This window comes from Mirounga leonina, unplaced genomic scaffold (assembly GCF_011800145.1).
Source record: "Mirounga leonina isolate KUSES-001 unplaced genomic scaffold, KU_Mleo_1.0 Mir_128, whole genome shotgun sequence".
NCBI lineage: Eukaryota > Metazoa > Chordata > Mammalia > Carnivora > Phocidae > Mirounga > Mirounga leonina.
This window is the reverse complement of record NW_023270320.1, coordinates 40,273,717-40,301,614: the sequence shown is the minus strand read 5'-3', so window position 1 is coordinate 40,301,614 and position 27,898 is coordinate 40,273,717. Positions and strand designations below refer to the sequence as shown.

At 47.5% G+C, this 27,898-nt stretch overlaps 1 protein-coding gene across 1 annotated transcript in view; it reads left to right on the top strand.

Moving 5' to 3' along the window:
• DLGAP2 (DLG associated protein 2) overlaps window positions 1–27,898 on the top strand; it is a 188,484-nt gene that overhangs the window by 47,790 nt on the left and 112,796 nt on the right. Inside the window, exon 4 of the mRNA XM_035003849.1 lies at window positions 25,515–26,578. Coding sequence (XP_034859740.1) covers window positions 25,515–26,578 — 1,064 coding nt within the window. The remainder of the gene's footprint in view (window positions 1–25,514; window positions 26,579–27,898) is intronic.

Below are 27,898 nucleotides of genomic sequence, written 5' to 3'. Positions count from 1 at the left end.
ATGCCTGTTTCCTTCCCCAAATTAGGGAAGTTCTCTGCTATAATTTGCTCCATTATACCTTCTGCCCCTCTCTCTCTTTCTTCTTCTTCTGGGATCCCAATTATTCTCATGTTGTTTCGTCTTATGGTATCGCTTAGCTCTCAAATTCTGCCCTCGTGATCCAGTAGTTGTTTATCTCTCTTTTTCTCAGCTTCTTTATTTTCCATCATTTGGTCTTCTATATTACTGATTCTCTCTTCTGCCTCATTTATCCTAGCAGTTAGCGCCCCCATTTTTTATTGCACCTCATTAATAGCCTTTTTGATTTCTACTTGGTTAGATTTTAGTTCTTTTACTTCTCCAGAAAGGGTTTCTCTAATAACTTCCATATTTTTTTCAATCCCAGCTAGTATCTTTAAAGTGATGATTCTGAACTCTAGATCTGACATCGTACTAATGTCCGTATTGAGTAGGTCCCTGGCAGTCGGTACTACCTCTTGTTCTTTTTGTTGAGGTGATTTTTTCCATCTTGTCATTTTGTGCAGAGGAGAATAGATTAATGAGAGAACAAAATTCTAGCAGCGTAACAACGTCCCCAGAAAATATACTCTAAACAAATCAGAAAAGGCCTGAAGCAGTGGAACAAGAAACGGAAAGAGAGAAAAAAGAAAAAGAAAAAAAAGAAAAAGAAAAAGATAAAGATAAAAACAAACAAAAACAAACAAAACAAAACAAAACAACAAAAAAAAAACCAGAATGTGATCAAATACGATCAGGCTGGTATATAGATCAGTGCCACACACTAGATTTGGGGTGTATTTTGGTCTTTTAGAAGAAAGTGCCTCCCAAAATTTTAAAGAAAGAAAAACTTATATATGTACAAAAATAAGGGTTGATATGATGAAGGGATGGAATATGACTGTAAAGAAGGAAATTATAAAAAATTTTATAAAAGGAATTGATAAGAAGTTGTTTGAGAAAAGAAAGAAGGGGATTTAAAAAAAGAAAAAAGAAAAAAAAGGGAGAAAATGTGATCAGGCAGGGGAGTAGAAAAAACCATATACTAGAGATTTAGGGTGTATTTTAATCTGTTAGAAGAAACTATCTCAAAATTTTAAAGGGAGAACAACTTATATATATATGCCAAAAATACGGGTAACTACTATGAAGGGATAGAATATGACTCTAAAAATGAAAAATAAAAATGTTTTTTAAAAAAAGGGATCGATAAGATGTTGGTTGAAAAAGGGAAAAAGAAAAATTCAAAAAAAATAAAAAAAGACAGTTAAAAAAAATTAACTTTGAAAGACTAAGGAATCATGGTAAAAAAGCCATGAATTCTATGTGCAGTATTCCGCTAGCACTGGAGTTCTGCCATTCTCATTGATCGGTAAACTTGGTCTTGGCTGGCTGTTCTCGCTGATCTTCTGGGGAGGGGCCTGTTGCCGCGGTTTCTAAATGTCTTTGCCGGAGGCGGAATTGCCCCGCCCTCGCCCCCTCCCGGCTAAGTCATCTGCTCGGGTTTGCTCTCCGGGCTTTTGTTCCCTGCGAGCTTTCCGTACAGCTTTGGAGGCGGAGAGTGAAAATGGCGGCCTCCCAATCTCCGCCCCGGAGGAGCCGAGAACTCGGGCCCCGCTCCTCAGTGCGCCCCCAGAGAAAAGCCGCCAGTCACTCCCGTCTCCCCGGTCTCCGGCCTCACTCCGTGCTCCCCCGGCCTGTGACCGCGTGCCTCTGTCTCGGGCACCCGACCCCGGGTGGAGTCTCCAAACCCAGCAGATCTCTGTGGTGCGCTCCCGCGCGGCTCCTCCCGGGGGAGGAAAGGGAGTCTCCCCGGATCTGCCGCTTGTGGGGTCCCTGCTGGAGGAGCAGTGGCCTGACTGTTCCATGGATCACAGTCAATGACAACCCCGAGCTGAGAGCCCGCGCCTGGGCTCCGCCTCTGCAGCCGGCTTCCCTGCTCCGATACCTGGGAGCTCTGCCACACTCAGGCACCCCCGGTCTTTCTGTGACCCCGAGGGTCCTGAGACCACACTGTCCCGGAGGGTTCCACCCCCCACTGAGCCACCAGAGTGACGTCCCTCAGCGGAGCAGACTTTTAAAAGTTCCGATTTTGTGCTCCCCGGCTCTATCACTTGCCAGAAGCGCCGACGGAGGCCCCTCCCCCGCCGTCTATCCTCCCGAATATCGCCTCGGATTCACTTCTCCGCACGTCCTACCTTCCAGAAAGTGGTCGCTTTTGTGATGAGAGAGTTGTTGCTCTTCTTTTCTTCAATCTCCTGTTGAGTTTGTAGGTGTTCAGAATGGTTTGATCCCTATCCAGCTGAATCCCTGAGAGGAGACGAAATCCAGGTCTCCTACTCCTCCGCCATCTTGCTCTGCCCCAAAACTATAAAAAATCTTGGGTGTTAGGCCCTTTAGGGGCCTATGGAGCAGCCATTTTAGAGCTCTATGTACTGATGAGCAAAGGTACGGAGAGAACCCATAAAAAGGAATGAAATCTTGCCATCTGCAGTAATGTGGATGGATCTAGAAGGTATTATGCTGAGTGAAAGAAGTCAAATACTGTATGATTTCACCTATATGTGGAATCTTCAACCTCCCTTCCAGGAGCCCGTGGCCGGGGAAAGCTTCCCAATCGGTCTATGTGGGCCGCCAGGAACCAGGCCCGGGAAGCGCCGTCACCTTCGTCGCCGCGCCTTGTCCAGGGGTCCCTGAAGAGAAGCCCTGGCATCGCCGCCAGGACCACCAGGCCTGCTTTCGTGTAGGTCCGTCTCCAGACTGGTTTTCTAATACTACCAGAAACGTCCTTGTGCAAAAGGAGTTTCTCCATTTCAGGTTGTTCTTTCTACCAAACACGGTTACTCTAAGTGCCTGGCTATCCGGAAGAAGACTTTCGTGGATTTTAAGATTTCACTGAATTTAATTCTCAGAAATAAATGCTAATTTATAAACCCCCTCAAGTAGGAAGGGATTCATGCTTTACCACTTCTTAACTGTAACAGCTAATGTTCGTTCTTAATATACCTGTTTGATTCAAAGAAATGTCCAGACATATTTTGACTTCAATTTTTTAAAGTTTTTGTTTATTTTAAATGAGGAGAAAGGAGATACTGGTTTGTGGAAACACCCCCCCCCCCCCCGATCTGTAAGGAAGAAGTTGAAAGAAGGCACAGTTCGCAGTTCTGTTCAAATACTGTGAACATGTTCAAGGACTCGAGCTCATGAACAGGATCTCTCCGGTAGGGAGACGCGATATGTTAGTGCACAGTGCCTGCCCCACCCCCCGCCGGCCCCACCCGATGCCCCTGAGGCCCCAGGGCACGTTCTGTGGCTGTATCTGCTGCTTCTGTTCCTCTTCCTGCACACAAAGACCTCCAGGTGACTCATGCAATCCACAGGCCTGACCCACACATTCTCAAATGACACATTCTCCCCGAAGAAATTTTCCTGCCAGACAATCCCCAGTTGCTAGTCACTGACGGCACGAAAAGGCGAGATGGTGCTGTAAATCCCTGTAGGTGTCACCTGGCCGCGGTGTGATTTAGTGAGACATTATGTTGTCCCCAAATGTCCACGCACCATTGGCAACAGTGAGTGCGGTCTGACTACTGTCTGCTGGATAGCGCAGATTTTCTTTATTTTTATTTAAATTTAATAGTTGACATAGAGTGTATTAGCAGTTTCAGAGGTAGAGGTCGGTGATTCATCAGTTGCATATAACACCCAGTGCTCATCACATCCCGTGCCCTCCTTCATGCCCGTCCCCCAGTTACCCCATCCCCACCCCCTCCCCTCCAGCAACCCTCAGTTTGTTTCTTATGGTTAAGAGTCTCTCATGGTTTGTCTCCCTTTCTGATTTCATCTTGTTTTATTTTTTCCTCTCTTCCCCTATGATCTTCTGTTTTGTTTCTTAAATTCCACATATGAGTGAAATCATATAATTGTCTTTCTCTGACTTATTTTGCTTAGCATCATCCCCTCCAGATCCATCCAGGTCATTGCAAATGGCAAGATTTCATTTTTTGATGGCTGCATAATATTGCATTGTATATATATATCACATCTTCTTTATCCATTCATCTGTCAATGGACATCTTGACTCTTTCCACAGTTTGGCTATTGTGGACACTGATGCTATAAACATCGGGGTGCACGTACCCTTTCGGATCCCTACTTTTGTATCTTTGGGGTAAATACCCAGTAGTGCAATTGCTGGGTCGTAGGGTGCCCTATTTTCAACTTTTTGAGGAACCTCCATACTGTTTTCCAGAGTGGTCGCACCAGCTTGCATTCCCACCAACAGTGGAGGAGGGTTCCCCTTTCTCCGCATCCCCGCCAACACCTGTCGTTCCTTGACTTGTTAATTTTAGCCATTCTGACTGGTGTGAAGTGGTATCTCATTGAGGTTTTGATTTGGATTTCCCTGATGCCGAGTGATGTTGAGCATCTTTTCATGTGTCTGTTGGCCATTTGTATGTCTTCTTTGGAGAAGTGTCTGTTCATGTCTTCTGCCCATTTCTTGACTGGATTATATTGTTCTTTGGGGGTTGAGTTTGATAAGTTCTTTATAGATCTTGGATACTAGCCCTTTATCTGATATGTCATTTGCAAATATCTTCCCCCATTCTGTCAGTTGTCTTTTGATTTTGCTGATTGTTTCTTTTGCTGTGCAGAAGCTTTTTATCTTGATGAAGTCCCAGTAGTTCATTTTTGCTTTTGTTTCCCTTGCCTTTGGAGACATGTACAGTAGGAAGTTGGATAGCACAGATTTTAAATTAAAATGTTTACACAAAGATGGAAAGATGAGCTTCTGTCATCTAAAACCTGAAAATTAACTTAACTTTCATTAAACTTCAAGTTTATAAAATGAGAAAGTCATCAATACTACCTTAAAAATTGCTGTGAGTTCCTATTTGAAAACTATTTGCTTATGAAATAATTCTCAAAATAAAATATTTTAGAACAATCATTCTTTTTCTAGATTCTGATATATGCATTTGGGAATTGGCAACAGATGTTTCTGACAGGTTATAAATTTTTGTCAAAGGAAACTGTGAGATAATCATCAAAACCTATGGAGAAGGTAAGAGAGAAAGATTGATTGATTTAAATCAAGGAGCCTCTCTGATTTGCATCAAAGGAAATTTAGGAAGAAGATATTTGGGAAAAAATGATAACTGCTTTTCTGAAGCTAAACATGTATTTCTCAAGGCAAATATCATGGGACCAGGAAGTGCCAGAAATAACTTTGATCTCATGAGTAATGGGATTAGGTTTACAACTGATAAGTGATTTTCTTCTGTGCTTTGGAAGCCGTTGTTTGTGAGAGACTCAAGATCTGTTTAAAAGCTGTTTATTTGGCCCATAAATAAGAAGTCATTTGGTAATTAAGTGCAATTAAGTTGCAGATGTGCTCACTGTAAATGCTTCATCGAAAATATAATGAAATTCTGGAAAAGAACAACGGAATAGAATAGCTGAGTCTGGATCACATTCACCATCAAAGGCGTCTAGGTGCAGTTCTCCTTTTAAATTAGAACTTTGATATTCTGTGTGGAATCAGTGGGAGTAAAAAAAAAAAAAAGCTACTTGTATATCTTACAAATTATTGACCATGCTATTGGAACTGCTGGTCCGAGAACCAAGTTAAACCCTTAGGCTTCTGTTTGTTGTGTGTTGTGTGTGATCAACAGTATGCGAGCTACACTGTGGAACAAATTATAAGAGTTAACAAAATCCTGAATATTAGTTGCAATTGTGATTTGAATGGATTTAGTCTTCCTTTCAGACAATTCAGTTTCCAAATTGGCCACTTGGTTCCCTTTGGCCAAGTCTGTGCTTCTGTGCCCACGTGGACTTGTTATCACACCCTCTCTGGTTGGGGGGAGAAGATGCTGAGAGCTGTTTCAGGGGCCGTTTAGTGGACGGGTGCATGAGGAGTCCAGGGAGACAGGAGCATCAGCGTCCATGTGGCTACTGCTTGCAAAGGAGTGGAATGTGCTCCCAGGGAGAGTGGTAGCCTCCATCACGGACTGCAGGGAGGGTCCCGGGGACTCCGGCCGTCGTGTCCTGGGACCTGGTCATCCCATGTGGTAGCTTCGGTGCCAACTCTCTGAATGTCTGCATTTCAAATCCCCCAAAAAAGAGAATGTAGTATTACTCCCTCCATCACCAGTGCACCTGGAGTGAACTCACGTCACCTCCCCCTGTGAGGGACCAGAAACCATCATTAGTGCTGGGGTACAGGGTTCCTGATGCAGGATGATGGCACATCTGTGGGTCACCAGGGGCCAGGTAGGCGTGCCTGGTGGGTGCTCACATCGTCTTGAGCTCTTGTCCAAATATTTATGGTTGGAAGAATATGCCATGGATTTGGTTTTACTTTAGCAAATTTGGGGTGTTTTATTTTTTTAAAAGGTATGCTTCATACACTATTCCTTGATGTGATTGTATAAGAGTTGTTTTTATCACCTGAACAAGGTAGGCACGGTGTTGGAGAGGAGCTCAGTCCTGAGAATGCTCATCACCCCCACTCCAAACACTGAGGCGGCTTGTGGCCACGGGGGTCAGAGTCGACCACTGTTGGTGCATGGCTGAGAGGTGACGGATTCACACAGGAGGTGGTGGGCAGGCTTGACGGGCCTCCTGGCCCGCCCCTGTCCCTCCCACCCCGGACTCTCCCTGCAGTGCACACTGCTCTCCGTGCCCAGAAAGCCCTTGGCTGCAGTGATTGGCTTCCTTGCTTGTTTTCTCCTACGGGACCATGTGTTTCAGACCTTGCTTCTTCAGAACACTTCATTTGCTGTCCCCGACACCTGCCACCAAGCCTGTGCACCATAGATGCGGAATGCATGGCTTTAGGGTGTAAGGATGGAGGGGGTGGGTGAGTGAGATAAATGTCACCAGAGGGACACAGCTAACACGTTCTTTCCTGTTCAGAGAAGACACGACTGAATTTTCGTGGGAGAGTTCAGGAATGTTCGGCAGGGTGGGGGATGGGGCGAGGGCATGGCAGGGCGTCTTCAGGAAAGATGGGGTCTCAAGAGGAAGCAGCTGGTAGAGAGAAACCAGGGGGATTGAGGGAAGAGAGGGGTTGGCCTTGGCTGGGACTCAGGCCCATGACTTCAGCAGTGGCTGCTCAGAGGCGTGCACCCTGCCCCTGTCGATGTGCAGACATAGGACCCCTGGCCAGGGACAGGTGCCCAGCACGGCTCCGGAGAGTGGTGGTGCATCCTTATTGTCTGCGGATTCACTGCCCTGCTCCTCTCTCTCCCTCGTCCCTTCCTCCTTTCCTGCTTGTCTGCCTGCTCTTCATGCTCAATTCTCTCTTCCCTTTATCCTCTTCAAAATCCACCCCAAATATGCGTCTTAACTAGCTGAAACCTCTGCAGTGTGCCCCACACGGCTTCCTGCGACCGGCGCTCCCATGGCCTGCAGCCCAGCCCCCTCATCAAGCCTCAGCAAGACTCATTTCCCTCTCCACAAATACAGAAGTCCCGGAAACCCGACCAGAATTGAGTGGAGAGGGACGAAAAGCATATTAAATTCCTTTTAGATCCCTGGGCTGATTTCCATGAGGCTCAGCGGCCCGGCTCTGTGATAAGATAAAACACGCCACGAGAAGACGCACGCTGGCGGGCCTCGCGTGGCTCAGGTGTGCATCCTGAGCTGGGGAGGCGGGGTGGTCGCCTGTCCTCTTCCTGGAGTCCACGGGGGCTCACAGTTCCACTTCTCCTCTGTTTGTTCTGAGCGCTGGGAGCCACTCTTTTAGGGATGGGCTTTTGCCGTCATAACTCGGGCCTCTGTCCTCTGAGAGGAGGCCTGGGACCTATTCCTCTTGGGCACGGAAAGAGGGCCACCTGAACTTTGGAAAGGACCACACTTCGGGGGAGTGGAGGCCGCCTCTGTGTTCAAGCGGGACAGCCGACCTGGGTGTGCAGTCTCCTGCTAGGGAGGGCTCACCTCTTAACAGACCCCTGGGTATGACCAGACCCTCATTTTCTGTTTCTTTTAGCAACAAGCAGCCTATGTGCCCAAAGGGACCCTTAGGAATTTGCAACAATGCACGTTCCCTAGGGCCCTTGGCCAGTAAGATAGGAAGGGGCTGGGCTGTTGGGGGCTGGGGGCGGGCTTCTGACTGTTGCACCCCTATGGACACGTGTTCAAGGCGTCCAGGTAAGGGCTTGCAGGAGAAGGAGACACTGTGAAGTGGGGATATGAGGGACGGCAGTGCGGTTCTGTGGCCTTGGGCACGATGATCACATGGACAGGAGCGGGAATGCCGTCATGCAGGGAGCCCCAGCAAACCTCGCAGAGCACACACAGCGGCCACCTGTGAAGCTGGGGGACTCAGTGCGCAGCAACTACTTGTCACCACCCCTCGGTGAGACATGGTGGAAGCCCCCAGCACCACGAATCCTCCTGATTTCCTGCCTTTGCCCCCAAATGCCCCGTCTGCCCTCACAGTAGACCGACCCCGTCACCCAGCGGCTCTCCTGTGGCTTCTCTGCCCAAGGCCTCCCGACCTCAGAAGCAGAGGCACCGGCCAGTGTCCTACCACCGCCTGTGCGGTGGCCCATGACCAGACCCCGGCTGCCTCCCCGCACGGCCTGCATGGCCTGCATGGCCTGGGGGAGCCCGCACTGGCCGCCTGCCCCTAACCTGTGCCTGGGACTGCCTGGCCGAGCCCTCTCCTCCACACCCACACTGTCGGTCCTGCCCCAGGACGCCTCCCCGACGAGCCCTCTCGAGGGCAAAGCCCCACACGTCTGTGAGTCCCAGCACCCGTCAGCGCCGACCTGATGGGGCCTGTTCGCCTGTCCTCGTGGTCTCCGCCGTGACGCTCCCGGGCGGCCACCACACCCACCTCCTCGCAGGTGCTGCGTTCTGGCTATTGACTGGCAGAACTTGGCGATCGGTGCAAGAGCGAGGCCGGCGGCAGGAAGACAGGCCCTCCAGCACCGGACACGCTGACCAGGCATGTCCCCTGAGCCCCTCCTCTGAGAGTCCGGGACCTCAGGGGAGAAAGCAGAACGGGGCCGGAGGTGGCCCGTGGTGATCCGACAGGCCGCGCTGCCGGCGGTGGGAAGAGCAGCCTGGGACGCCCTCCCCGGGCTGCTCGGGTGACCGCACGCCGGCACATTGGCGTCCGAGGTGGCAGAGCTGGGCCAGGCGGGTGGCCATGTGCCGCGACCACATGCCTCCTGCCTGGCTGCCCGCTGTGCTCTTGGAAGTGAGAAATACAGCGACGTTGGAACCGTGGGCGGATAACACGGTCGTCCTTTGAATGTGGCGTGAAGCCACAAGCACATGGAGGGTTTCGTCCTCGGGGGCCACGGTGTTCTAACAGCAGAACTGTTGAAAGGAACATCTAAAGAAGAAAGCACAGAGAAGGGACAGGAAGCGCCACACGGAGAGGAGTGAACTTAATGAGGCGTGGGGCTTCACAGTTTGGAGGCAGCGAGAGGTTTCTACAGAACCTTTACTTCAGAGGGTCTCCAAGAGCTCGAAACCATGAGCCAGGTCTTCTGAGCAACCCCAGCCTCAGATTTGGTAGAGGACTGAGCGGTGCCAGATGCCCGGGAGGTCCATGGACAGCCCCCGGTAACCCGACTGCTCGCCCCGGTTTGTCAGGTTAACTCACTTACATATTCATCGGGTTGCCAGACACTAAGAAGGACAAATCAGTGTAGTCAAAGGGACTGTGCCAGGGACAGAGGGCGACTCAGAGGGACCGAGAGGCTGGCAGGACAGCACAGTGCCCTGCACGATAAACGGAGGAAGAGCACAGACCGGAGGGCCACCGAGATGCTCGCAGATCCGTGACCCCCATCCTGAGATAAAGCCTCACCACCTCTGGGGCCAAGCCCAGGAGTCTGCCCTGGCACTGCTTCTTCCCCGGGGATCCGCTGTGAAGCCTGGGCTCAAAACCGTCGCATCTGCGGTGGATAAAGATAGAGCCTCCCTGTGCGAGGAACACGGAGCTGTCCGGGGCAGATGTGGGATCGCATCACTGAGAACGGCTCACAGCTGTGCACTGCACTCCCACCCACCCAGCGCAGCCAGGCCCATCCTGCTCTTTCCCCAGGGCCCCCAGGCAGAGGCTTACATGGCTGCCACCGTCTGCTGACAACTTGAGCTAATATCATTGGGTTGCCGAAAATTGACTGACTTAGACCCCGACTCCTGTTGTGAGAATGTGGAACAGTGAGTAACAAAACCTCGTGGAATATACTGATGAAATAGAAATCTGGTCCAGGAACTTTACCCAAGAATGAAGGGAAGGACGAGGGACAAAGGGGGCCACGTGTGAATGGCCTCAGGACATTTGCGTTGAGCCCCGACTTTGCCTCTGAGCCCGACGACAGCTTTAACCACGTACGTGGAGCCATAGAGAGCAGACGTGAAGAAGCAAACCAACAAGGTTACTGCTTCCCTAAATTTTACTGCACAGGTCCTTTGCTTTCTGAAACACACGAGGAACATTTTTTAAAGTGAAGTTTGAATATATTCAACCGTGTGTGTTTGTTTACGTCTCCTTCTGTCATAGGTATTTATTCATCCGTACGAGCTCTGTGGGGCGTAATGCCCACACTGAACAGTTCACCCATGTCCGCGTACAACTCAGTGGTTTTCCGCGCATTCACAGACACATGCAGCCACGGTCGCATTACTCATACCCTTGGCAGTGACTCCCGTGCCCCTGTCCCAGCCCCTGGCCGCCAACAACCTGCCGTCTATCCCCAAGGCTGGGGTCCTGTGGGACTGGCTTCTCCACTCCTCGGTGTTTTGAAGTCCATCCATGTGTGCCACGTCTGGTTCTTGGATTTTATTGTCTCGTAGTACATTCCATTGAATGCATATGACCCCCTGTTGGGTATCCACTCATCAGTTGTAGATATCTGGGTGCTCGCACTTCAGGGCCACCATGAATAATGCTGCTAAGAACATGCACATCCAGTTTTCAGGTGGACATAGGCTTCCGTGCCTCTTGGGGGTACCTAGGAGTTGAATCCCTGGGTCACATGGTAACTGTTCACTCTTGTGAGGAGCTGCCAGACTGTTTTCCGAAGCAGCTGCACCATTTCACATCCCGCCCAGCTGTGTTTGAGGTTGACTTCGCTGTGTGCTCATTGGCACTTGTCACCATCCACCTCTGGTGCAGATACCCGAGTGCATAGAAGGGGTATCTCACGGTGGTTTCGACTGCATTTCCCTGATGGCTGATGATGTCGAGCATCTTTTCACAAACTTATTGGCCATTTGTGTATCTTCTTTGGGGAAATATCTGTTCAGCTCCTTGGCCATTTTTATTTTGGTTACTTGCCTCTTTTTATAATTGGGGTGTTAGTGTTCTTTATATACTCTAGATATAATTCCCTCATCAGACATATTTGCAAGAAATTTCCCTTATTCTGTGGGTTGCTTTTTTACTTCCTTGGTAGTATGCTTAAAAGCACAAAAGTTTTTATTTTTAGGAAATCCATTTTGTCTATCTTTTTATTTTTTCCTGTACTTTTGATGGCATATCTAAAAGGCATTTCTAATTCACATTATCAAAGAAATATGTGCGTGTTGTCTTCCAAGAGTTTTATACTTGTATCTCTTACTTTGGGCTCTTTGCATACGTTGAGTTCATTTTTGCATGTAAGTATAAGTACAAACTACTTTGTCCTTTTGCACATGGATATCTGGTTATCCCAGCACCATTTATAAAAGAGGCTATGCTCATCAAAAGGAATGAGATCTTGCCATTTGCAACAACATGGATGGAACTGGAGGGTGTTATGCTGAGCGAAATAAATCAATCAGAGAAAGACATGTATCATATGACCGCACTGATATGAGGAATTCTTAATCTCAGGAAACAAACTGAGGGTTGCTGGAGTGGGGGGGTGGGAGGGATGGGGTGGCTGGGTGATAGACACTGGGGAGGGTATGTGCTATGGTGAGTGCTGTGAATTGTGCAAGACTGTTGAATCACAGCTCTGTACCTCTGAAACAAATAATACATTATATGTTAAGAAAAAAGAAGATGAAGATAGCAGGAGGGGAAGAATGAAAGGGGGGAAATTGGAGGGGGAGACGAACCATGAGAGACGATGGACTCTGAAAAACAAACTGAGGGTTCTAGAGGGGAGGGTGGTGGGAGGATGGGTTAGCCTGGTGATGGGTATTAAAGAGGGCACATTTTGCATGGAAAAAATAAAAATAAAAATAAATAAAAGAGGCTATGCTGTTAACGGTGTTGGTATCATCAGAAATGAACCAGCCATAGATGTGTGGGTTTACGTCTGGACCTTCAACTCTATCCATGGGCCTATACGCATATCCCTATGATGGTGCCACACTGTTTTCATTACTATAGCTTTATAGTAAGTTTTGGGAAGGACTTTTGAGTCCTCCACCTTTGTTCTTCTTTTGCAAATTGTTTTGGCTATTTGGGACTCATTGCATTCCCATATCAATTTGAGGACTGGTTTTTCCACTTCTGTAAAAAAGCCAGCTGAAATTTTGCCAATATCATGTTGAATTTGTAGGTAACTTTGGGTAATACTGAAGCCATAAAAATAATAAGTCATCTATCCATGAACACGGGATGTCTTTTCATTTATTTAAGTCTTCAATTTCTTTCACAGTGTTTTCTAGTTTTCAGGATACAAATCTTCACCTCCTTTATTAAATGTAGTCCTTTTTTTTTTTTAATTTTATTATGTTATGTTAGTCACCATACAATACATCATTGGTTTTTAATGTGGTGATCCACAATCCATTGTTTTCATATAACACCCAGTGCTCCACGCAGTACGTGCCCTCCTTAATACCCATCACTGGGCTAACCAATCCCCCCTCCCCCCTCCCCTCTAAAACCCTGTTTGTTTCTCAGAGTCCATAGTCTCTCATGGTTCATCTCTCCCTCCAATTCCCCCCACTTTTTTCCCTTCCTTCTCCTAATGTCCTCCATGCTATTCCTTATGTTCCACAAATAAGTGAAACCATATGATAATTGACTTTCTCTGCTTGACTTATTTCACTTAGCATCATCTCCTCCAGTCCCATCCATGTTGATGTAAAAGTGGAGTATTCATCCTTTCTGATGGCTGAGTAATATCCCATTGTATATATGGACCACATCTTCTTTACCCATTCATCTGTTGAAGGGCATCTTGGCTCTTTCCACAGTTTGGCTATTGTGGACATTGCTGCTATGAACATTGGGATGCATATGGCCCTTCTTTTCACTACATCTGTGTCTTTGGGGTAAAAACCCAGTAGTGCAATTGCTGGGTCATAGGGTAGCTCTATTTTTAAATTTTTGAGGAAACTCCACACTGTTTTCCAAAGTGGCTGTACCAACTTGCATTCCCACCAACAGTGTAAGAGGGTTCCCCTTTCTCCACAACCTCTCCAACATTTGTTGTTTCTTTCCCTGTCCATTTTTGCCATTCTAACTGGTGTAAGGTGGTATCTCAGTGTGGTTTTGATTTGGATTTCCCTGATGGCTAATGATGATGAACACTTTTTCATGTGTCTGTTAGCCATTTGTATGTCTTCTTCAGAGAAGTATCTTTTCATATCTTCTGCCCACTTTTTGAGTTGATTATTTGTTTTTTGGGTGTTGAGTTTGAGAAGTTCTTTATAGATCTTGGATACCAGCCCTTTATCTGTAGTGTCATTTGCAAATATCTTCTCCCATTCTGTGGGTTGCCTCTTTGTTTTGTTGACTGTTTCCTTTGCTGTGCAGAAGCTTTTTATCTTGATGAAGTCCCAAAAGTTCATTTTTGCTTTTGTTTCACTAGCTTTTGGAGATGTGTCTTGAAAGAAGTCGCTGTGGGCGATGTCCAAGAGGTTACTGCCTATGTTCACCTCTAGGATTTGGATGGATTCCTGTCCCACATTGAGGTCTTTCATCCACTTTGAGTTTATCTTTGTGAATGGTGTTAGAGAATGGTCGAGTTTCATTCTTCTGCATGTGGCTGTCCAATTTTCCCAGCACCATTTATTGAAGAGATGGTCTTTTTTCCATTGCATGTTTTTTCCTGCTTTGTCAAAGATTATTTGACCATAGAGTTGAGGGTCCATATCTGGGCTCTCTATTCTGTTCCATTGGTCTATATGTCTGTTTTTGTGCCAGTACCATGCTGTCTTGGTGATCACAGATTTATAATATAGCTTGAAATTGGGCAACGTGATGCCCCCAGCTTTGTTTTTCTTTTTCAACATTTCCTTGGCAATTCGGGGTCTTTTCTGATTCCATACAAATTTTAGGATTGTTTGTTCCAGCACTTTGAAAAATGTCATTGGAATTTTGATCAGGATGGCATTGAAGGTATAGATTGCTCTGGATAGCATAGACATTTTAACAATGTTTATTCTTCCGATCCATGAGCATGGAATATTTTTCCATCTTTTTGTGTCTTCTTCAATTTCTTTCATGAGTGTTTTGTAGTTCCTAGAGTATAGATCCTTTACCTCTTTGGTTAGGTTTATTCTTATGGTTTTTGGTGCTATTGTAAATGGAATCATTTCTCTAATTTCTCTTTCTACAGTTGCATTGTTAGTGTATAAGAAAGCAACTGATTTCTGTGCATTGATTTTGTATCCTGCCACATTACTGAATTGCTGTATGAGTTCTGGTAATTTGGGGGTGGAGTCTTTTGGGTTTTCCACATAAATATCATGTCATCTGTGAAAAGAGAGTTTGACTTCTTCTTTGCCAATTTGAAAACGTTGTATTTCTTTTTGTTGTCTGATTGCTGTTGCTAGGACTTCTAGTACTATGTTGAACAATAGTGGTGAGAGTGGGCATCCTTGACATGTTCCTGATCTTAAGGGAAAGGCTCTCAGCTTTTCCCCATTGAGGATGATAGTTGCTGTGGGTATTTCATAGATGGATTTTATGAACTTGAGGAATGTTCCCTCTATCCCTATACTCTGAAGAGTTTTAATCAGGAAAGGATGCTGTATTTTGTCAAATGCTTTTTCTTCATCAATTGAGAGGACTATATGGTTCTTCTCCCTCCTCTTATTAATGTGTTCTATACCACTGATTGATTTGTGAATGTTGAACCACCCTTGCATCCTGGGGATAAATCCCACTTGCTCTTGGTGGATGATCCTTTTAATGTATTGTTGGATCCTATTAGCTAGGATTTTGTTGAGGATTTTGGAATCCATATTCTCAGGGAAATTGGTCTGAGATTCTCCTTTTTGATGAGGTCTTTGCCTGGTTTGGGGATTAAGGTAATGCTGGCCTCATAGAATGAGTTTGGAAGTTTCCTTCTGTTTCTATTTTTTGAAACAGCTTCAGTAGAATAGGTATTATTTCTTCTTTGAATGTTTGGTAGAATTCCCCAGGGAATCCATCAGGCCCTGGACTCTTATTTGGGGGGAGGTTTTTGATCACTGCTTCAATCTCGTTACTGGTTATTGGCCTATTCAGGTTGTCAATTTCTTCCTGTTTCAGTCTTGGCAGCTTATAGGTTTCCAGGAAGGCATCCATTTCATCCAGACTGCTCAGTTTATTGGCATATAGTTGTTGATAATAATTTCTAATAATTGTTTCTATTTCCTTGGTGTTAGTCGTGATCTCTCCCCTTTCATTCATAATTTTATTAATTTGGGTCCTTTCTCTTTTCTTTTGGATAAGTCTGGCCAGTGGTTTATCGATCTTATTAATTCTTTCAAAGAACCAACTTCTAGTTTCATTGATCTGATCTACTGTGTTTCTGGTTTCTAATTCATTGATTTCTGCTCTAATTTTAATTTTTTCTCTTCTAATGCGTGGCTTAGGCATCGTTTGTTGCTTTTTCTCTAGTTCTTTAAGGTGTAGAGTTAGTTGGTGAATTCAGGATTTTTCTATTTTTTTTGAGTGAGTCTTGGATGGCTATGTATTTCCCCCTTAGGACCGCCTTTGCAGTATCCCATAGGTTTTGGACCGATGTGTTTTCATTCTCATTGATTTCCATGAATTGTTTAAGTTCTTCTTTGATTTCCTGGTTGACCCAAACATTCTTGAGCAGAGTGGTCTTTAGCTTCCAAGTGTTTGAATTTCTACCAAATTTTTTCTTGTGATTGAGTTCCAGTTTTAGAGCATTGTGGTCTGAGAATATGCAGGGAATAATCTCAATCTTTTGGTATCGGTTGAGACCCGATTTGTGACCCAGTATGTGGTTTATTCTGGAGAAAGTTCCATGTGCGCTCGAGAAGAATGAGTATTCTGTTGTTTTAGGGTGGAATGTTCTGTATATATCTCTGAGGTCCATCTGGTCCAATGTATCATTCAAAGCTCTTGTTTCCTTGTTGATTTCCTGCTTAGATGATCTGTCCATTGCTGAGAGTGCAGTATTGAGGTCTCCTACAATTAACGTATTGTTATCAATATGACTCTTTATTTTGGTTAACAGTTGGCTATGTAGATGGCTGCTCCCATGTTGGGGGCATAGATATTTACAATTGTTAGATCTTCTTGTTGGATAGACCCTTTAAGAATGATATAGTGTCCTTCTGTGTCTCTTATTGCAGACTTCAGTTTAAAATCTAATTTGTCTGATATAAGAATTGCTACCCCAGCTTTCTTTTGAGGTCCGCTGGCATGGAAGATGGATCTCCATCCCTTCACTTTCAGTCTGGATGTATCTTTAGGTTCAAAATGAGTCTCTTGTAGACAGCATATGGATGGGTCCTGTCTTTTTATCCAATCTGCAGCCCTGTGCCGTTTTATGGGAGCGTTTAGGTCATTCACGTTGAGAGTGATTATTGAAAGATAGGAATTAATTGTCATCATGTTGCTTGTGAAGACGTTGTTTTTATAGATTGTCCCTGTAAATTTCTGTTGTAGATCACTCTTGGGGTCTTTCTCCTTTTATAGAACCCCCCTTAATATTTCTTGCAGGGCTGGCCTAGTGGTCACATATTCTTTCAACTTCTGCCAGTCGTGGAAGCTCTGCATCTCTCCATCCATTCTAAATGAAAGCCTTGCCGGGTAAAGTATTCTTGGCTGCATGTTCTTCTCATTTAGTACCCTGAGTATGTCTTCCCAGGCCTTTCTGGCTTGCCAGGTCTCTGTGGACAGGTCTGATGTTATTCTGATGTTCCTCCCTCTGTACGTAAGGAATGTCTTCCCCCTAACTGCTCTTAAGAGGGTTTCCTTGGTTCTAAGATTTTCAAGTTTTACTATTACATGCTGGGGTATTGGCCTATTTTCCTTGATCTTAGGAGGGGTCCTCTCTGCCTCTAGGACTCGAATGTTTGTTTCATTCCCCAGATTAGGGAAGTTCTCAGCTTCGATTTGCTCAAATATATCTTCTAGCCCTCTCTCTCTCTCCACTCCCTCTGGGATTCCAATGATTCTGACATTGGAACGCTTCATGGTGTCACTTATTTCTCTGATTCTATTTTCATGGATTCTGAATTGTTTTTCCCTGGCCTCTGCTTTTCCCTTTTCATCTATTATACTGTCTTCCAGATTGCTTATTCTCTCTTCTGTCTCAGTTACACTAGCTGTTAGATTATCTAGATTGGATTGGATCTCACTGATAGCATTTTTAAGTTCTGCCAATTCCCCTTTTATTTCTGCCCTTAGAGACTCTATGTTGCCATGAATTGATTTCTCCATTCTAGCCATTGTCTTCACAATTGCTAGCCTGAATTCCATCTCCGACATCTTGGTTATATCTGCATCCATTTGTAAATCTGCAGCATAAGTCATAATCTCTCAGTCTTTTCTGTTTTGGCGGTTCCTCCTCCTAGTCATTCTGTTGATGGGTGTTTGAGGGAATGTAAAGTCCAAATTATTGACCAGAACCCAAGCAAGATGGACCTGTTTTCTTGGGACCTTAGGGTTGCTGGCCTCTTGTTTTCCCAGCCTGTCTTCTGCGGAAGGGGCCTGCCATGCTGTTACCCAGTCAACCCTGTTTGGGCAATATTGCCCTGCGCCCCTGTGGCAGGGGATGGGCTCAAAGGGAATCAGTCTTTGGGGCTTTTGTTCTCTGGCGGCTTTCTCTGGTGGCTTTCTGCGTCTCTTCCACGAGTCAGAGCAGAAGAGACCGTTTCCAACCCTCTGCCTCAGAGCAGAGAGACCGCAGTCTGTTCTTCAGTGAGCTCTCCACGCCACACCGTCTCCGTTTCTGTCCATGCTGCCATAAACTGCAGCGTCCTGGGTTGTGTGCCCCTCCTCAGCGCCCCCAGTCCTGACTCCAGGTTGGAGCACGTCTCTGCTCTTTGTGCTTCTAAAACTGCCAGCCACCCCCAGATCACACACGCGACGCCACCCCTCCGGGTTTCCGCCCCAGGGGCTGCCCTAAAGTCCTTTCCCTGCCGCTACCCGGTCTACGAGTCATTGCCCTGTTCGCAGCACGCGAGGCTGTCACTACCAGTGGTGTAGGATCCCCACGGGCCAGGCACCCTCCCGCTGCCATTTATCCTCCGATATCTGCCCACAGAATCACGGCTCCCCGCTTCATACCTCGAAAACAACTGCCTGCGATATTCTGTTTGTAGAGATCCAGATCTTCTTACATCTCAGGCTGGTTTCATGGGTGCTCAGAGTGGTCTGGTAGATATCCAGCTCAATTCCAGGGACCAGTTGAAATAGGGTCCCCTACTCCTCTGCCATCTTTCCCCCTCTGTTAAATGTAGTCCTACCTATTTTTTTCTTTTAGATATTATTGTGAATGGAATTGCTTTCCTGATTCATTTTTGGATTGTGCATTGCTGGGATATAGAAACACAACTGATTTTTGTTTTGATCTTGTAACCTGTGAATTTGCTGAATTTGTTTATTAGCTCAAAGAGCTTTCTTGTGGATTATCTGGGATTTTTTTCTATTTGGATTGTGTCATCTGCAAATAGAGATAGATACTTCTTTTCTTATAAGGATGTCTTATTTCTTTTTCTTATCTAATTGCTCTGGTTAGAACTTCTAGTTCAGTGTTGAATAATAGCAGCAAAATCAAGCAACCTTGTCTTTGTGCTGTTCTTAGGAGGAAAGCTTTCAGTCTTTCACCACTGTGTATGAAGAGAGCGGGTTTTTTTTCTTTTTTTAATAAATACCTTTATTATGTTGAAGAAATTCCCTTGTATTCCTAGTTTTCTGAGTGTTCTTATCATAAAAGGCTGTTCAATTTTGTCAAATGCCTTTTCTGCATCAACTGAATTGGTCACATGCTTTTGCCCTTTGTCCTATTAATCTGTTGTAATATATTAATTTTTATGTGTTGAACCACCTTTGCATTCCCAGGATAAATCCCAACTTGATCATGGTGTATAACTCTTCTCACATGTTGCTGGAAGTGAAATACTAGGTTTGCTAGTATTCTGCTGAGGATTTTTGCGTCCATATTTATAAAGGATATTGGTCTGTAATTTTCTTTTCTCATGATTTCTTTATCTGGTTTCCATATCAGCTTATGCTGGCCTCATAGAAATGAGCTAGGAAGTGTTCCCACCTCTTCAACTTTTTGGAAGAGTTTGAGAAGGATTGGCATTCATTTTCTTTAAGTGTTTGGCAGAACCCACCAGTGAAGCCATCTGGCTCTGGGCTTTTCTTTGTTGGGAGGTTTTGATTCCTGATTCAGTCTCCTTATTGTTATTGTTCTGATCAGATTTTCTGTTTCTTCTGGAAATAACTTCAGGGTTTCCATGAATTCGTTCATTTCCTAGGTTGTCTACAGTTGTCATAGTATCATAATCCTTTTTATTTATGTCATCAGTGGTAGTCAATTTTATTGATCTTTTCAAAGAACCAAATTTTGGTTGCATTGATTCCTTTCATCCTGTCATTTATCTCTGCTGTCAGCTTTACCATCTCCTTTCACCTCTAGCTACACACTTAGTTGTTGTTGTTTTTTATCTGTGTACATTTTAGGATCAGCTTTTAATTTCTACAAAGAAGCCAGCTGTGATTTGATAGGGGTTGTATGGAGTCTGTAGATCAATTTGGAGAGCGTTTCCACCTTAACCGTGTTAAGTCTTCGGCCCATGAATAAGAGACACCCATCCATTTGTCCGGAGCATCACCGACTCCTCCCACCATGTTTTGTGGCAATTAGCATACACATCTTCTAATCTCATGTTAAATTTTTGAGGAAACTTTTTGTTGACGGGCCTTCTTGACATATGGTGGGACCCATCTTTCACACCTTCACACAGTAAATGCAGGAGTAGGGTCACATGGCTATTTCTTGTCACGTTCTGCAGACTGTGCATGTGTTGTGAGGTCCCAACAGGATGGAGATGGGATGATGGGCATGACAGCTTCTAAGAGAAGGAGGCTGAGGCAGGTGCCACCCAGGGGTAGCAGGAAGGACGGGTCGGTGGGTGGGTGGGTGTGTGAAGGATGAAGGCAGCCTGAGAAAGGGAACCAAGGCAACTCCTGGGACAAAGCGGGGACACCTTACAATTCTGCACAGGGACAGAAGAACTGTTCATAAGTTTAACCAGTGTGAGAAAAATACATTATAGCAGGATGTATCTTTGTCCAGCAAGCATTTCCACGGTCCACTTTTAAAGTCTGTGTGGCTCAGTGTTGTCTTGTGTGGTTTGCTTTTTACTTTTAGCTTCCACCTTTAGAGAGGATTTTCCTTTGAAGGTGGACCGCAAGAGCAATGACAGAGTCAGTGAAGGGTCTGTCCCAGTGGGCAGATAAACTCAGATGAAAGTGCAAAGTAAAATAAGATGAAAACTGAGAGGAAGGCAAACCATAAGAGACAAACTGAGGTTTGCTGGAGGGGAGGGAGGGGGATGGGTGAGCCAGGTGATGGGCACAAAGAAGGGCACGTGATGTGATGAGCACTGGGTGTTAATATGCAACTGGTGAGTCACTGACCTCTACCTCTGAAACTAATAATACACTCTATGTGAATTAATTGATTTTAAATAAATTTTAAAAAACAAGGATATTCAAAAAATAAATAAAAAATTTAAAAAAGGAAGTGCAGACGGGGGGCTCACCTGGGTTAGGTGAGCCTCAGGCAAGGGAGATACAGCTGGTGTCCTCAGTGGGGCGGGACCTCAGGGTGCCCGCCGTGGGGGAGGGGAGCACGGCACCTGCGCCCATGCTGTCTCTTCCTCCAAGGCTAGGCTGCACGCGCACTTCCACACTTTCTCAAAAACTGGGGCCTGGGTCCCTTGCCACGGTATGTGCCCCGCCTGGTGGGCTCAGGCGAGGGCCTAGTGTGGAGCCACCAGCGTAGTTTAGTGAGGAAGGGCACAGGGGCCCCACACACCCCGGCCCCAGCCTGCAGCAGCTGGTGTTGGCAGCAAGGGGGCTGCACGCTTGGCTCTCTGCAGCTCTGAGGCCGTGTGCATGCGTGCGTCCGGGCAGGTGTGCGTGGGCCACCTCAGGGACCTTCCCCCGCCTGCCCTTCAGCCCCGGCTTCCTCCGCGGCGAGCGGGCAAGCGCTGCCTCCCGACGCACAGCGCCCGCATGCACAGACCGCTCCAGACACGTTCGTGTACTTTTTAAGTTCTTATCCCTATGCTCAAAATATACTTTTTAGAATAAGAATGCCAACAGTCTGTGAAATCCAACAGTAAAATGTACCTTTGCATTCTAGCTTGAATTCGGGGAGATAGTTAATGGATAATGAGTATTATTGCTGTTTTTTTCTTGCTTCAAAACAAAATATGGTGTCCTGAGTAGCTGGAAATCAGGGATGTTCGGTGCCTTCCACATTTGGTGTCTGTCACCCACTTCCACAGAGAGAAACTGCCAGCCCCTAAGTATTTATTCTATGTTACGTAGACTTAACAAAAACCTCCTACAGTCCAGGTCCCTATGACACGTTTTAGAATTGCCGTGATTTACAAGGCTTATTTTCATGTTTGTTGTTATTAGTGGTACTATTTTTCAGAGGCAATGCACGCATACATCAGGGCGCTTGGTCCTGTAGGGTAGAAAGGAGAATGTGCTCCCGAAGCGTTGCATAATCAAATTTAATTCATTTCAGCTAAACTTTTATCTTTTGTACTGTTCTTTTATGTAACCACATTCATAATGTAGCTTCTAGGCTAAACATTAGGCAGAAATAGGATACGTGAGTGGAGCAATAATGGTCTTGCTTTTTAATATGGATAAGATTAGAATTGTATTAAATTACATGTTAATGCAAAAATAAAGCAAAAGATAATAGGGTGACAACTTTATGCTGCTGTAAAGTCTAGATTACAGCACATAGTTTTGCTATTTATCAGCTGGATATTGAATTTCCTTTGAAAACTTGCTTTTAATTATATTAAAATATAATATAATCTAAAATATCCCCTCCTAATATATTAAAGTGCTCTAGTTATAATTTGGCTGTGGAGGAAGGAAGGCACCGGGGAGCTCTCAGGGGGGAGCCCCACACACTAGTGAAGTTAGGCTGTCTTTGGAGATAAGGGTCCCTGCGGTGGAGGCTGTTCATTGTGAGGACATGCAGGAGTGGTCTCTGTGCTGCCCTTAGAAGGAGACAGCCCCACCCGTGCTCAGAGTCCACAGTCTCTGCCGCTGTCCTTTGCTCCCGGGGGGACAAGTCCTGCCCCTAACACCTCAGGGATCAGTGAGATTGTTCCCATACCTTGTAAGCTATGTCAGTGTGTGAGCTGGCCTGGACAGGTGGCAGTCCGGAGCCTGCAAGGGAGACCTTTTGAACCCATGTCTTGGACCAGTCATTTGGCAGGTGTTTGGCAGGAGATGATGTTTCCTTATGTCGATCACCACGAGAGTTGGTTAGAAATAATCTGGGAGAAGCCTGGTGTCTCCTGGGTTTCTTTCCTGTTTCCCACGATCGCCCTAGGTGTGCATTTGGAGTCGGCTATGGGGTCCAGGGTGGGTGGCCCTCTGAGCTCCAAGTGTCCCTGACCCCACAGGGCAGGTAACAGCTCTCAGGTGAGGGGGATGGAGGGCAGGTGGGTGGGGCTGGTTAACTGGCCTGAACTGAGGGGGGAAGAGGCCAGTGCGGGAGCAAGGGGCAGCAGACAGCTTCCTTGCTGAGGAAGGGGTGCACAGGGGCCTTGTGAGTCCGACTCACAGCCTGCCTGGACCCCAGCCTCCAGGACAGTGCCCAGTGGACGCTCTCTCTCCTGGCGTTGCCTGAACTGAGGCTGGATTGCCTTGGAGTGGGGTCCTGCAGAATAAATGCTGCCTGGGAAGGAGCCCACAGAGCAATTATTAGAAACAGGGGTTGTTCCATTTGGTTAAAGCAGCTCGCTTCACCGGGAACTAGGATGTGTGCAGTAGGGGCTGGGGTCAGGGCCTGGCCTGCTCACCGGGTCAGCACATGGCGATGAGCATGTGCTCTGAGCTGGTACACAGTCATCACTGAACTAGCCATCCCAGGGGCAGCCTTGGATGCAGGCTGAGGAATGAGGACTCCGCGGTAAGCTGGTGAGCCTTTGAGCAGGGAGGAACTGGCTGGGGTGTGCGGGGGTGCGGGGAAGGAATGTAGTTCCTGCTGGGGCGAGGACTCGGTCTCAGCCAGGGCAGGGGCCTGGGGTGAAGGAGGGGGGGCAGAGAAGAAGGTGGGAGCATGTGCAGGGCCTGGGAGGGCAGAGCCATTGGGAACACCGGTAGCTCTGCCTCCATGCTTCCCGGCACCTGCCAAGCCCTTCCAGGACACCCCGGGGTCCAGTGTCAAGACTCAGCAGCCTCAGTGGTCCTTGTGGGAAGGTGGTGTGGGCTGTGGAGTGGGACGCAGCCCCGGTCCATCCGGGGAGCTAGCTGGTCTCCATTTTCCAGGAACAGAGTGCTGTCTGTGCAGTTCCAGCCTGGGGAAGAGGCTGGAGCCCTCAGATGCTAGCTGGGCCCACCCGATAGGCTCTTTCCTGGGTGCTCATTTTCATGGTTCTCCCACCTGTTTCCTGTGGGAGTCGGCTTCCGCATCTGTGTTTCCTACATGTATTATATGCGTATTGTATAGTATATGTGCACATCATATGGATATACACATTATATATACATACTATACGTGGACATCATGTACTGCAATAGAGTCTGCATTTCCTGCATGTATTACATACACATTATATACATATATGGATAGATACATCATATACACTGTATAGGCACATTATAGACCAGAGTCTGTATTTCCTGTGTAAATAATATGCATATTATATGCTATTTGTGTATATCATATATGAATATATGCATTATATATACATACTATTTATGCATATTATATACTGTCATAGAGTGTGTTTCTTACATATGTCATGTATACATTATACACATTTATTGCATATGGATAGATTCATTACATATACATATTATCTATGCACATTATATATTATAGTAGAGTTTGAATTCCCTGCATAGGTTATATGCATATTATGTACCACATATGCATATTATATATACATGCATAATATATGCATATTACTATAATAGAGTCTTTACTTCCCGTATGTATAATATGCATATTATATACAAGATATGCATAGATGTATGTCGTATAGTGTAACAGAGTCTCTATTCCCTGCATCTGCTCGGCGACCTTTGGAAGCAAGCTCTGAATTGGGTCTGAAACAGAAAACGTGAGTCAGCAGGAAACAGGGGTGAAGCCAGGGGTTTCTGTAAGGAATCCTGGAGTCCAATCACTTGGGTTTAATAAACCCAGAACTTTGCAGATGCTGACCCAAGGCAGTTTGAAAGGGTGATAATTACCATAATAATGGCAAAGACAAGGAAGAACGCTTGCGAGTGTGGTCGTGGTCGTCCGGGAGCCCTGCCTGGTGCTGAGCCAGTGTCCTGCCTCCCCGTCACATACAGAGCCCAGCGAGCGCAGCGGGCCCGCCTGCCCGACCCTTGGAGTCGCACACCACGTGGTGGCAGAACTGGGGCCTGAACCCCAACAAGCCCGTGTCTGGGTGTCAGCATCTCACACTGCACTCAGCCGCCTCCCTAGCAAGAACCCAGCGCCCTCCGAGAGGGTTTCCCCTAACGATGTATCTGTGCACAATATTGCGTAAAATCTTACTGTTCAAAAGCAAGTATCTGTAATGAAAGGCCAGGACGTCCTGGTTTAGTCCTCGTCTTGACAGCCAGATGGCCTCAAGAAAGCCACCTCCTTTCTTGCTGGGAGGCGAGCAGCGGCTTTGGACTCCTTCGGGATTAATATGTTGCCGTGTAGCACATTGGCATCCCGAGGAATGTTACTAAGTAAACAGGAGATGTTACTTTGTAAACTTCTTAACTGGGGCTGCGCTACTCCAATCTGATTGAAATGTAACTCATTTTCCCTGCAAACTGTGTATTTGTTGAATACCACAAAGTCTTGCTGTCCTGAGACCCGATGAATCGAATCGACTCCACAATCTGTGTTTGTACTTGTAGAACAACATTTGGGAATATCAGAGTCTATGCTTCTTAATAGGCTCATACTTCAGAGCAGTTAATGTGGTATATAAAAAAAAATACGTACCCACTCAAATGCCCCAAAATGACCCCTGATCACCGGCTAAAATAATTCCCGCGTGGGGTGTCTCACACATAAGTAAGGGTTTGGTTGGTAGCCCCACCTCGTCTTAAATGGCTTTCTGTGCTCTCTCAACAGACCAGCAGTACTCATGGTCCCCGACACAGCACTTCAACGAAGGAAGATACTCCCCCGCTCCTAGGAACATGAAGGGGCTACCCGGGGGCCGGACTCAGGCGCAGCTGTGTTCAGGCCACACGTGTGGCTTGGCGGCCCCCGAAGACTGCGAGCACGAGCACCTGCACCATGGGCAGGAGGCGAGGCAGTCCTACCTGCTCAGCCCCGTGGAGAGCTGCCCCATGGACCACCGCCGCTGCTCCCCCGGGAGCTCCGTCCACTCCGAGTGCATGATGATGCCCATGGTGCTGGGCGAGCACATGTCCAGCAGCACCTTCCCCAGGATGCACTACAGCTCCCACTACGACACGAGAGACGACTGTGCCGCGTCCCACACCAGCACCAGGGCCAACCGCATCCCCGCCAACCTTCTGGACCAGTTTGAGAAGCAGCTTCCTCTGCATCGGGATGGTTTCCACACGCTGCAGTACCAGAGGACCTCCACGGCTTCAGAGCAGCGCAACGAGAGCCCGGGGAGGATCCGGCACCTCGTGCACTCCGTCCAGAAGCTCTTCACCAAGTCCCACTCCCTGGAGGGCGCTTCCAAGGGCAGCGTCAACGGCACCAAGGGCGACAGCCGGCTGGAGGACCACCACCACGGCCACCCCCCCAAGCACGGCAAACGGAGTAAAAGCAAGGAGCGGAAGCCTGAGGGCAAGCACAGGTCGGGCGCGAGCAGCTGGTGGAGCTCCGACGACAACCTGGACAGCGACAGCACCTGCCGCACGTCCAGTGTGGCCAACAGGCACCACATGGACCACATCTCCCACTGCTACCCCGAGGTGCTCCCGGGCCCCTTCGGGGATCTGTCCCTGAAGACGTCCAAGAGTAACAGTGACGTCAAGTGCTCGGCCTGTGAGGGCTTGACCATGACGCCCGACACCAAGTACATGAAACGGAGCTCCTGGTCCACGCTGACCGTGAGCCAGGCGAAGGAGGCCTACCGCAAGAGCTCCCTGAACTTAGATAAGCCCCTGGTCCACCAGGAGGTCAAGCCGTCCCTGAGGCCATGCCACTACCTGCAGGTAAGGGGTCTTGGCAGCCAAGTGTCACGGGCAGTGGGCTGGCCTGCTCCAGGAGGGCCTCTGAGCACCCCCGGTCCCCTTTAGTCCACGGCCCTAAGCACGGTGGGCCGTTCCTGCGTGCCTCCAGGGCCGGAGGATGTAGCTACAGCCACCCCAGGTGGAGAGCCCTCGCTTGGAGGTGGCCCACAGGCTGCAGGATCTCTCTGGCCAGACCCGAGAGGAGCGGCTCGAAGGCTTTAAGAGACCGCAGAGCGTGGCTAGGGAGCGGCACGTACCTGTCCCCACCGGGTGGGGTTCACCGACTCCACCAAGGGCAGGAACGAATGGAGGCGGGCGGATGGCGGGCGCAGCGTACTGCGGGGTGACTTCCTGTGACCCCGCGCCTCTGCCTGCCCTCCACGCCATGGCTGAGCATGCCGGGGAAGCTCCCGCCTCGTTCGCGGACGCCTCTGCTAGGACTTCTAGGAGCTCCCAGAGCTGTTAGCAAAGCTGACAAGCGTGAAGGTTTTCTTCGATATCTATAGAATTTGTGCTCTACTTCACAGTCCCTCGTAGGTGCCCAAGCGTGAGTGATGCTTTTCAATGCTCGCCGAGTTGTCAGGCGGTCGATTCCCGGCACCAACAGCTGTGACCCTTTCCAGGAGGCGGGCGGTCGCCAAGCTCCAGGGATCATCCTGGTACATTGTCCAGAAGCCAGCGGTTCTGTCTGGAAGGGAAACGCTACCCAAATTGCTTTCACAGCAGAGTTACTCCAAGGGACAAATGGGTAGCTGGGTGAAATATTCTCTTTATGGCAATGGGAGAGATGTAAATGTTGCTTGTAGTCAGCAAGCCCTAATTCTACAGAAATATAAAATGTTTACCGGTCCCCACCTAAAGGAACATGACAAATAGATTCAGGGTGCGCCCAGGTCCTGCTTGGAGAAGCAAACTCTTGCTCTTCTCTGCTTGTGCCTGGACGCTTCTCGAGGAAGCTACCCCTGTGGTATTTTGGCCCCTGGGGGGCTGCCTGCAGAACCTGCCCCTTTCCAGGATGCAGCTTCTGTCACATGTCCCCCACGCTGCTGGGCGTCCCAGAGCTTCTCCTGTCCATTCTCCCCGTGACCACACATGCTTGTGTCTGTCCTCCAACCGCTGTTCTTAATTTGTTTTAGTTATGGAGGATCTGAACTCCTGTAAAGGCAAGCATGTACTAGAAAGACTGCACACACTCAGCACCCCTTTCAGGAAGGCTCAGCTCCTGGCGGTCTGGTCCCCTCCACACCTCACCCACCTCCCACGTGGCTTATGTGGGCGGAAATCCAGCGTCCAAGTAAGCAC